At 49.4% G+C, this 11,148-nt stretch overlaps 2 protein-coding genes across 5 annotated transcripts in view; one reads left to right on the top strand and one right to left on the bottom strand.

The window, feature by feature from the left end:
• The window catches only part of Dgka (diacylglycerol kinase alpha), a 29,117-nt gene extending 25,613 nt beyond the window's left edge, over window positions 1–3,504 (bottom strand). Inside the window, exon 1 of the mRNA XM_026778045.1 lies at window positions 3,253–3,504. The gene's annotated coding sequence lies outside the window, so the exon portion shown is untranslated. The remainder of the gene's footprint in view (window positions 1–3,252) is intronic.
• Window positions 3,505–7,243: 3,739 nt separating this feature from the next.
• Window positions 7,244–11,148, top strand: part of Pym1 (PYM homolog 1, exon junction complex associated factor) — a 16,795-nt gene continuing 12,890 nt past the window's right edge. The window contains exons 1-2 of one of the 4 annotated variants that reach the window (XM_026778042.1): window positions 7,244–7,469; window positions 10,038–10,094. In XM_026778042.1, coding sequence (XP_026633843.1) covers window positions 7,433–7,469; window positions 10,038–10,094 — 94 coding nt within the window. In that variant the 5' untranslated portion in view covers window positions 7,244–7,432. Of the gene's footprint in view, window positions 7,470–8,023; window positions 8,070–10,037; window positions 10,095–11,148 lie in introns of those variants that run through there. The other 3 variants (XM_005371163.2, XM_005371164.2, XM_005371165.2) reach the window with 3 other exon arrangements.

The raw sequence follows: 11,148 nt of genomic DNA, 5'->3' as shown, positions 1-11,148 counted from the left end.
CCGCCGCTCCTATTTCAACACCAGCTCATGAGAACTTCTCAGATGTTCAATCCAGTTTAGTTTCTGAGACAGTCTCTCTAGCCCAAGCTAGCTTGAAACTCATCCAACCCTCCTGCCTTAGTCTCTTCATGTTCTTGTTCTATCTCGGCTGTGGCTCCCTCTTTAAGTGTTTATCATCCACCAAAACGTTGGTTTCACAAAAGCAGGGACTTGTCGGTCTTCTTTCCTACCCTGTCCTCAGTACCTAAAACAGGACTCAGCATGGACTCGGGCTTTCAATATTGGTTGTGTAAACCCGACTAGTCATTTGGGGGGGGGGGGACCATTAATCCAACTTTAGATAAATAGAATACCACAGAATGTCCACTTGGCAGCCAGAGAAGTATGAGATAATTTGGAGGGTAGATAGTAGGTACTAAATAAATAGTTGTTGAATTTGCGACTGGGGCTAAAAGAAACTCATTGAGGTATTCCATTGGACACTCTGGTCCTGCTGGAGGGGTAGCTCAGCTGGTAGAATATGAGCTTAGCATGCACAAATTCAATCCCCCACACAACATAAACCAGGCATGATGATTCGTCACAACGATGCCTGTAGTCCCAGCATTTGGGAAGGTTGGAGACAGAAAGATCAGAATTTCCAGGCCAGAGAGGCCTACAGGAGACCTCGACTCTAAAACAAAACACTCTGACCTCTGTGACTTCTGTCCACTGATTTAGGGAACATTGGTCAGGACGCGGAGAAGCCCTTGGGGGCTATGAGAATAGCTCAGGCGTTTCCTTTCTGACAGTCAGGTCTCCTCTGAAACCTTTGTCCCATGACCTGTGCAGCACCATGTCCATGTTCCAAGGACTCCAGAGAACACTTGAAAAGCATCTTTTAGGACGGTGACACCCATCCCAGGAAAGGACTTTGCCCTTCTGGCTTTCATCAAGGACTATAATCCATCCTCTGCTGTCAACAGAGCTAAGGAATATGAGTTTTATGATCATTAGAGCTTATAGCTTAATTAGGCTCTCTGATTACTGCTGAGGATGGAATATGGGAGATGGAACTGACGGGGGAGAAAGGATAGGGAGAGCAAACAAGGGACGATGAGACGTCCCTTCCTTGGCTCCCCAGGTCTTACACCTATTTTATTTTATTGTTTGATTCTGAGCCAGGGTTTACTATACAGCAGTTATCACAGCCTCTGGAGCGCTGGGATTCCAGGCGTCTGCCACCACACCCTGCTCAAGAATGAATCAGGTTAGAATTCGAACTCTCCGGTGAGTCATTTGATTCACTGAACCACGTGTTTTTAAAGCTGGGATCGAACCCAGGGCCTTAAGATCTCAAGCATGAACCAGGTGGTGGTGGTGGCGCACATCTTTAATCCCAGCACTCGGGAGGCAGAGGCAGGCGGATCTCTGGGAGTTCGAGGTTAGCCTGGTCTACAGAGCTTGTTCCAGGACAGGCTCCAAAGTTACAGAGAAACCCTGTCTCGAAAAACAAAAACAAAACGATCTCAAAGCAAGGCAGGTAAGACTTCTACTGAGCTATTCACACTAGATCAACGTCATCAAAGAATAAGTACCTAATCGCAGAGTGGATTTTAAGTAAGTTTATATAAGCAAGTGTACATAGCAAACTGCATGATACAGAATAAGAACTCCATAAACATCAGCTCATATTATATAAAGTAATACGCAGAAACTAAGTTTATGTCTGGTGAGGCGGGGTGGGATAGGCAATTCCAGCTACTCAGGAGACTGAGACGGGATGAAAAGCTAAAAGCCCTACTTGGACTACAGAGTAAGTTCAAGGCTAGCGCGGGAAATTTTGTTGAGACCCTGTCCTCCACCTACCCTCCCCCCAAAAAAAGTGAAAGAAAGAAATACATTGGATGTTAGAAAAAATTATACTTTTAAGCCAAAACCTCACAAATTCTAGTGATTTCCACGGGTACTGAAGCCCAGTTATGTACCTTCCACCCAAAGTAGAAATACCTATGTCAGGTACAGACATGTAGTAGCATCAAGATCATGAATTTGCCTCTGAGAAACGAGGAGGTGGCTAGAAACGTTTGAGTCAGGGACATCTGTGGGTTGGAACATTGGACATGGAGTCTTCTAGGGGAATCTATTCAGTTTGCTCCTGGACCTGAAGCGGAGGGAGCAAACTGTTGGATCCTGGGGCCTTAAAGACTCGGAACAAGTCCAAAGTTGTCTTTCAACTCCAACACGACCCTGAGGCTACAACCTGGGCTAGTCCAGACACTGCAAGGCTGGCAGGGTGGGGTCCCTACCGTAGCCCTACCCCCAGCTGTTTGTGACTCACCCATCCCTTCCCTCCCCTGGTTTCCCGACTACCTCTACCAACCTAGGGTGAGACCGGAAGAAATCGACTTGGAGGGAGGGAAGGAGTCCGACAACATCCTGGGTTCAGAAAGACAGTACACCAAAGTCTCTGTGCCTCTCATTCTCTCGATCTAACTTTAAACATCGAACACTAAAATTGCAGTTATGATCAAAGAGCTAAGGTTTCCACCACCGACACTGACATTTAAAGTTTCCTTTTCACCTCATTGCTCCCTTCCAAGTTCACCATTAGTCGAGAACTAGAGGTGTCTCTAGGACATTCAGGATGTCCCAACAAGACACTTCACAGAGCAAGCACGCACGCACTCCCAGCTTCAGCGCCAGGCCTGATGAGCTGGACTTAACCATATCAGGGATAGTGCCCCCTGTTGCACAGGGTTGACGGTCCATTCTCTCCTCCCCATCCCCTGTGCTAGCCAAGGGGAATTTTTGTTGTTGCTGAAGCATCAGAATTCATTAAATCAACCACAAACATCAGGGATGATTGTTAGCCTGGATGGGGGGGTGGGGGCACGTTATGTTCCTGTGCGGAGGGTGTCGTAGCTACTACTACAGGAGGAAGTTACGATGTTGGCATAGCTGGGGGATGAGGGCTTGTGTTTTCTGAAGGTGGAGAGATGGCCAATAATATTTGTTTTTCTTCCTCGATAATTAGGTTCATTTATCGTATTTAAAGCTGAAAAGAAGGATTCCCACCCAGTCTTCTCAGAAACTTCCCCGCGACAGGTGTGGAAAGGATGGGAGGCCACAGAAGAACCCTTCTTCACCCGTGTGGCGGCACCGTGGCTTTCATAAGGGACCTTTCTTCCGAGTTCCCAGGAGTTGAGCTTCCCCAGCTCTCGGAGTAACCAAGCGGGATGGGGGGTAAGGTCTGGGGGAAACGGCGCTTACCCCGGTCTTGCGCAGCCCTCCAGCAGTTCCCGCGAACCAGCGCAAACCCTAGCAGCAGCCGGTTCCAGCTGTCAACGCTTCCTCCTCCGGACGCCGCAGCCCTCACCCAGCCGGCGGAGCGGCCCCTTCCGCGGCCCTTCTGCCCGGGTGCGAAAGTGTGCGGAGTGGGGCGGGGCTCGCGGGGCTCTACCTTGCCCCGGGAGAGCTCACCGTCGGAGCTGGGGCGAAGGAGCCCGAGCTGGGCTGGAGGGGACGGGCTAGGCAGACGCGGCCCGGCCGCCGCGGGGCCGCCCAGCTCCTGACGACACACTGCCCGCCCCCCACCTAGCCTGCCCTCCCGCCGCTCCCTAGACCACCCGCTGTTGCCAGCTTTCCAACACGACCTACTCCTGTGCTCCAGAGTATCTCAGGGCTCTCCGGTCTGTGCCACTTTCTCCACTCCTACGCTTCTGTCTTCCCACGCGTGGGGCAGCTCTACTTTTTTTTTTCTAATTACTCACAGTCTCTCCCATTATCCCTCCCCTGGGTGGCCATGGGTAGGGGTCAGGGTGCTGACTGGAGCTACCCAGCAACTGGTCAGCAATTGGTCCGCCCTCCAGTGTCCACAACGTCATCCTGGACGCACCTGCCCAACTCAGTGACTCTACACTCAGGAGTACCCTGAGGGGAAAGGCCAGAGCTACACACACTTCACTACTTAAGGCCTAGGTCTCTCCACATAGCTCCACATTGTTTGACTCTGTCTGAGACAATTACCCATTCTCCTCCGGGTTCCTCAGCACCTTTCCAGACTTGTCTATGCACACTTCTTTCTATCAAAATCCATATCCTTCCCTTAAGACTAGGGTGGGCGTTTGGATGTCTGGAGCACCATTGATTGTATTCACCTTTTCTCCATACCCAAGCCTGGCACATTACTCTCTGGCCTTGGCAGATGGCACTGAAGGCCTAGGGATTTACTGGTAGCAACTGGGGACCCAGGCATCCTGACTAACTCCCTCCTACCCTTCTCTGAAGTCAACAGCCTTGGGTTCTTGGAACTGCCTCCTCGTATCTGGGAGTAGAGAGTTGTGAGAGGAGACTCTGCTAGTTGGAACCGTGTGTATGTGTCTGAGTGTGTTGTGTACACACCCACACCTCATATATATAAATATTTGGGCCCAGTGAGGGTCAGAGGGAAAAAAAAAAAAAAAGAATACATTGGGCCCTCTAGTGGAAACAGAGAACTAAGCAGCTCTCAAATATTTGGAGACAAGCTTGTTGAAGCAACTTCTCTCTAGAGTAAATGGGGTTTGTGTTATTGTGACTATTATTAATTTTAACTGTAGCTCCAGACCAGATCTGTCTCTGTGCCAGGTCTTCAGATCAGGCGTTGGAGAATGATCTGTCTCTGTTCCGGATCTTTTTTGTTGTTGTTGTTTGTTTTGCATCCTAATTCTTCATTGTCTGCTTTTCCTTTTCTCTGTCCTCCACCGTCATCGTCACCATCACGGCACAGATGAACTTCAGTGTCTGGAACATGCTTTCCCAGTGCTCTTCCAATGAGTTACACCCCCATGCCACATCCTTCCATTTTAACATTCTTTTTTTTGGTTTTTCGAGACAGGGTTTCTGTGTAGCTTTGGAGCCTGTCCTGGAACTAGCTCTGTAGACCAGGCTGGTCTTGAACTCACAGAGATCATTTTAACATTCTTCATTGTTTGGTTTTGTTCTTTTCTGAGACAGGGTTTCACTGTGTTGCCCTGACTGCCCTTGAACTCACTCTGTAGGCCAGGCTGGCCTTGAACTCCCAGAGATCCCCCTGCCTCTGTCTCCCGACTGTGCCACCAATGCCCCAATTCTCCACTGTTGGTAAAGCTTCATCTTCCGTGTTTTACAGTCCTCTCATTCACAGTCAACAAACTTTTATTTTATTTTTTCTCTGAGACAAGATTTCAGTGTGTATGTAGCCTAGGCTAGCCTTGAATTTGCCATCCTCCATCAGCCTCTCAAGTTTACTGGGGATTACTGGGGTACGCCACCCCTCTTGGAGTCAACAAACACTTTCATTCTTAGTTCCGTAGGATAAGCGAAAACTTAGACTGGCCAGGTGGTGGCGCACGCCTTTAATCCCAGCACTCGGGAGGCAGAGGCAGGTGGATCCCTGTGAGCTCAAGGCCAGCCTGGTCTACAAGAGCTAGTGCCAGGGCAGGTTCCAAGGCTACAGTGAAACCCTGTCTCAGAGACAAAACAAAACAAAACATAGATTGAACCAAGCAGATAGACATATGTGAAACTCTCCAACTCTTGGTCACTCTAAACAAAGTCTGCTTAAAAGGTACACTGTCCCAGACTACTCTCCCAGTCAGTCCTTACATAAAAATACTCCTATATTTAAAAAACATCCGTTAGAATATGGCTTCTCTAATGCAGAGTAAGAGGATATCAGTCTTATTCCAGCCATCCTGTACCTTTAGGATCTTTGCTTCATCATAGCCCAAGTCAGCTCTTGCTGGAGGTGGGAGAGCGGGCCCAGAACAGCGCCGCGGAGATGTCTAATACCTACAGTTCCAGGTGCTCAGGTCTTTAATCAACCACATCATAAAAGTCAGAAAGAAAGAGACCACAAAGAACAAAGGGAAAGGAAAAAACAAGCCTGTTTTCCCAGCCTCTTCTTCCTTCTCTGGGTGGGGGTACACATCCGGGGCCCAGGGCTGGGTCCAAGGCTAGTCGGCTAAACTGACAATTGAGTTTCACTTCCTGCCAACCTTCAGAGATGGGGGCAGGATGTCTGAGGGGTACAGTGATGGGGAGTGTCCAGGGTTAGAGAGTAAACAGGTCACATTCGGGTTTCCCCTCCCTGAGCAGGTCCATTAAAACTTGTAGAAATCACTTTTGAAATAGTTCAGTCAAGAGTCATGCACCCCACTAAGTTTTAGAGGTACCATTCCGTATTCGCACGCCCTTTTCCCCATTAAGGAAAGGGTCCTAGATGGGCAGGGCTGAAGAAGAAGAAGAGGTGTGGGCTGGTAGCTGGGGTGTCGTTCCCTCGCCAGAAGGGTTGTCTAGCCGCATGCTAGCTAGACTCCAGGCTGCATGCCCAGCACCCCTGCGCACACCACACACTCACAAAGTGAGGGATGAGAAGTATTGCCAGGCTGTGGTGGCGCCAGTTCTTAATCCTGGCACTCAGGAGGCAGAGGGTCTCTGTGAGTTTAAGGTCAGCCTGGTCTACAGAGCGAGTTCCAGGGCAGCAGGGCTACACAGAGAAATCCTGTCTCAACATTCTCCTGCAGCAAAAAAAAATAAAAATAAAAAATAAAAATAAAATAATAAAATAATTAGAATATTTAAAATAACACGGAGTACATGGAAATAGTTTAAAAGTGACTTTGAGACTTGTGTTGGACCCCAGAGAGAGAAACCAGAGCTCGGAGAAGACAATGTATAGACTTGCAAAACCTTCTAAGGCTGAATTTAATTAAGGTCCTTGTCAACCTGTTTTTTTTTTTTTTTAGGTAGGATTTCTAATTGTAGCCCTGGCTGTCCTGAAACTCGCTCTGTAGACCAGGCTGGCCTCGAATTCACAGAGATCTGCCTGTCTCTACCTCCGGAGTGCTGGCATTAAAGGCGTCTGGCTTCCTTCCTTTCTTTTCTTTTTTTTCTATTTTCCCCTTCTCAATTCGAGAGGCCCTGTCGTTCATTCACCGAAGCCAGAGGAGGGCAATAGAGGAAGGTGAAAGAGTTAAGGAAAAAGCTAAGTTGTGGAAAGGGGGTTAGAATCGGACACCTGAGGAGAGGAGCCTTACACCTTCCGGGCTGCAGGGCAAACAAGTTTAACAGGATTTAGCCCCGAAGGAACTAAGTTGTTGAAGGCGGGAGTGGGGAGTTGTGGGGTGTGGGGCACGGGGGACGTGGACACGACACTCGGGGTTCGTTTGAAGAACGAGGCACCCGACGGGGCGCAGCCTAATAAAGGGAGTGGCTACACGTGTCCCTAGAGTGGGAAGAGTGGCCCCGCTCGCGGTCGACAAAACTAATCCGGACACTTGGGCGCGGCTAATTAGAATACTGGCTGGGTCCGCCCAAATGCCTTCACCCTGTGGCCTCTGACCCGGGAGGATCCGCTGCTGGGTGGCCGAGTCTTCGCCGCTGAATCTCGGGGGGCAGAACTGACGAGGGCTGCCTGCCCCACTCCGTCATGGAGACCGCCGGCACCCCTGAGGCTCCGGGGACAGGTGACCGACCCGCAGTGCCCCCCTCTTTGCGCGCCCCTTTCCCAGGTCTCTGTCCAGAGTTCAGCAGGGCTACCGAGAGAAGTCGGCGTGCCAGGTCGCCCTGCCCTCCTCCTTAAGTGTTGTCTGGGGTTTTCACATTCGTTCCCAGTCACATTCGTGCGTCCCTTGCAACCCCGGGACTTCTCTGCCCCGTGTCAACAGTCGCCCTGGTGTTTGGTGCAGGCCAGGGGCCTCGTGCATTCCTTTCCTGTTTTACCAGCGCCCGGGCGCCTTGGGCACGCGGTAGGAGTAGAGGGTTTATGTCGGAACTTCTCTTGGAGCCCAGAGGACTGTCTTATATGCTTCAGATGTTAAGTAATGGTACCGGTGGTCGTAAAAGAGTCCACGACTTTATAAACTGTTGTGAGCTGCTTCTACCCTCCCTTTTCCTCCACCCGGGTAGACGAAATGGTGCACTTTCTCTTTAAGATTAAAATGGTGGCTTGCTATGGATGAGGACTCCACTTCCGGTGGGGAGGGGGCGGGACCCCAGCCCGCTCACGCCGGAAGTGGTTCGGGTTCTCAAGATGGCGACTCCCTATGTAACTGACGAGACCGGCGGTGAGTGCGGGAATCGCGGAGCCGCTTCTCCCGGGACTCTTGGGTTAGGGGTTCAGACTTGGAGAGGGGTTTGTGCCACGCCCATCCCGGGGCCCCTCCTTTGCCCCGCCCCCGGACCGCCTTCCCCATTCATCCCTGTGGGTTATCACCTGCGCCCCCTTCTGGTCTCGTGTTTTGGGGGGGTCTCCGTTTCCGGTCTCCCAAACCCTGGGGGTCCTTCAATGTCCCCTGCACCGGACCCTTAGGAGCCTCAGCTGTTTGTAGCTGTAGGAGTCCCATCCCTTTCCAGGGTTCTCCAGCCTTCCGGGCTCCCACACTGTCGGTTCCCTCCAATTCCTGCCCTCTCACCCCCTCCCCCGTTTCTTACTGTTAGACCCGCTCTCCACCCTCCTGTTTCCATTCTGTTTCTCCAAGCTGTGTCTCAGCTAGCTGAAGCTCTCCTTGCTAATAGCGCTTTCCTCACTCTGCCTCATCTTCATTTGTTGGGGGGGGGGTCAGAAGTCCAGAGGTGCGAAGGGAAGAGGAATTTAACTTTCAACCTGGCTTTCCTCATTGGTGGAGTTTTCCATCTAAAGTGAGAGAAAACAAACAGGAAAGCATCTACAGGCATTCTCTCAACCTCTTTGACAGTTAATAGGACCCCCGTTATTGCTTATAGCTTGAGTAGAATTTTCAGCCCAGCGGTCTGAAATGTTGAAGTCTGTTTTTGTGTGTGAAACTGAGAATTAGAATTAGTTCTCCTCTTTTTTTTTTTGTCTTATTCTAACTGCTTTGTCTTTAGAACAGTGCACAATAGCAGTGTTGACCTGGAGATGATCAGATAGTTAGACGAGAGACTTGTGTAAAACGCAGTGCACGCGCCTGGTTAGTATTTTTGTGTCCCTCACTGTAGTCCTCGTGTGTAGTCAGTGACTCTAGTGTTTCATAGAAGTGATCCTTTAAGTGTGCAGTGTATGCATGGCGTGTTTAAACTGTGTCATGTATGCCTCTTGGTTTGCTTTCCATGTTTCTTCTAGGTAGGCTTCCTACATTATAGTACTTACTGACAAGTTGGTTTCCTGCTCCCGTTCCCTATTCTTGCATTTCAAAGAGTGATAGCAGCATTTCTCTGTGTTCTCTCCTCAGTAGGTCTTTAACTAGCAACTGGGTTTCGGTTTGTTTGTTTTAAGGCAGAATCTCACTCTGTATCCCTGATGGGCTTAGAACTCCCTATGCAGACCAAACTTATCTTGAGTGCAGAGAGATCCACCTGCCTCAGCCTCTCAGGTGCTGGGATCAGAGGCATGTACCACCATGCCCAACCTTAAATAGAAATCACCCCCACACACACATGGTCTTACTATGTGGCCCTGACTGGCCTTGAAGGCATAGAGATCCGCCTGCCTCTGCTTCCTAAATTGTGGGAATGGCGGGCAACTTGCAGCTTTGGGTGTGTACCCTATTATTCCTTTGATCCACATAGCCTGCCTGACCCCTGCCCTGCCATCAGAGGTATTGTCTGTCTTCTGTGACTGTGGAGACTATGCTGCTCTTTTGCTTTTCTTCCTACCTCCTACTGTTACTGTGACCCCTGTGTAATGTATTGCCTGTGATTATAGTGGTTCCTATAAAATTTCCAGAAAGCCACAGTGTTCCCATAAATTATGTTTTGTTTTTAGATTTATTTTATATGTGTGAGTGTTTTGTCTGTGTGTATGTCTGTGCACCATTTGTGTGTTTGGTGCCCATAGAAATCAGAAGTATCACATCTCCTGGAACTGGAGTTAGAGCTGTAAGCCACCGTATTGGTGCTGGGACTCAAACCCAGGTCCTCAGTTCATCTCCATGAGCCACTTTTAATCCCTGAGCCATCTCTCTAGCCCTTTTGTTTTTATTTTTGATGTTGTTATTCTGTCTCTAGCGCCTTGGGAATACTCTGAACCCCTAGTTCCTGAGCACGAGATCATTGACATCCCTTTGTATTTTCAGCTACACCTCAGGATCACTCCTTCCTGGACCTCATCTGTGACACTACTTTCCTTGCAGGTATTCCCCTCACTTAGCTCCCTTACCAGTCACCATTTCACTGTCTCAAGTCCACAGAGGCAGCTTTTTGCCCTCGTTAGGTTTTCTGGTTCCATGTGTGTGTGAATGTGTAGCTGCCTGTGAGCACGTGCGTGTGGAGGCCAGCTGTTGATGCCAGGTGTCCTCCTTGATCCCTCCCCACCTTATATCTCAGGCAGGATCTTTCAGTGTAACCCAGAGTCTGCTGATTCCGCTAGTCCAGCGAGCCAGTTTGCAATGGGGATCCCATCTCTATCTCCCAAGTGCTGGGATTATAGGCCTGCCACCAGCCCACAGCATGTATGTGGATGCTGGTGGTCTGGATTCTGGTCCTTATGTAGTGTGGCAAACGCTTTACCCTCTGAGCCATATCCCTAGCCCCCTCTTTTATCATTTTTGTTGTTGTTGTTGTTTATTTTTGGCTTTTTGAGGCAAAGTCTTGCAGTGTAGGCTGGCCTTGAACTCCTTTTTGTTCCCACCTATGCCTGCATTACAGCCATTCCGCTCACTACTGTGCTTGACTGTCTTTATCTCAGTGAGATCCATCAACTCTGTTCTTGGTTTCTGATTTTAGACTGTAACACATTGCTAGAAAAGAAAAAGCTTAAGAGTTAGTGAAGTGTTAATTTCTGTCAATATCACAGCTTTTGCCAACTCTTACTTTCTAAATTCTCCCATGGCTATTTCACCAACTTTTTTCCAAAACCCTGTCACTATGTCTTTAATTCTTCCTTCTGTGGCAAAACCTTCACTTTCTATTTCATTGAAAAATTAAAGTCTGTCATTTCTGTTTCTCTCTGAGTCACAGCCAGGTATTTGTTGTTTTTTCCTTCCTACTCTCTCTCCTGCCTTCCATCAAGGTTTCACTGTGTAGCAAGTCCAGTTTGCCTTGGATCTATGGCAGTCCTCGTGCTGTAGCCTCGTGAACACTGTTTCTCTGTAGCTTTGCTGCCTGTCTGTCCTGGAACTAGCTCTCGTAGACCAGGCTGCCTCTGCCTCCCGAGTGCTGGGATTAAAGGGTGTGCCACCACTGCCC

The sequence above is a fragment of the Microtus ochrogaster genome, unplaced genomic scaffold (assembly GCF_000317375.1).
Source record: "Microtus ochrogaster isolate Prairie Vole_2 unplaced genomic scaffold, MicOch1.0 UNK99, whole genome shotgun sequence".
NCBI lineage: Eukaryota > Metazoa > Chordata > Mammalia > Rodentia > Cricetidae > Microtus > Microtus ochrogaster.
This window is presented reverse-complemented; position numbering and strand designations above follow the sequence as displayed.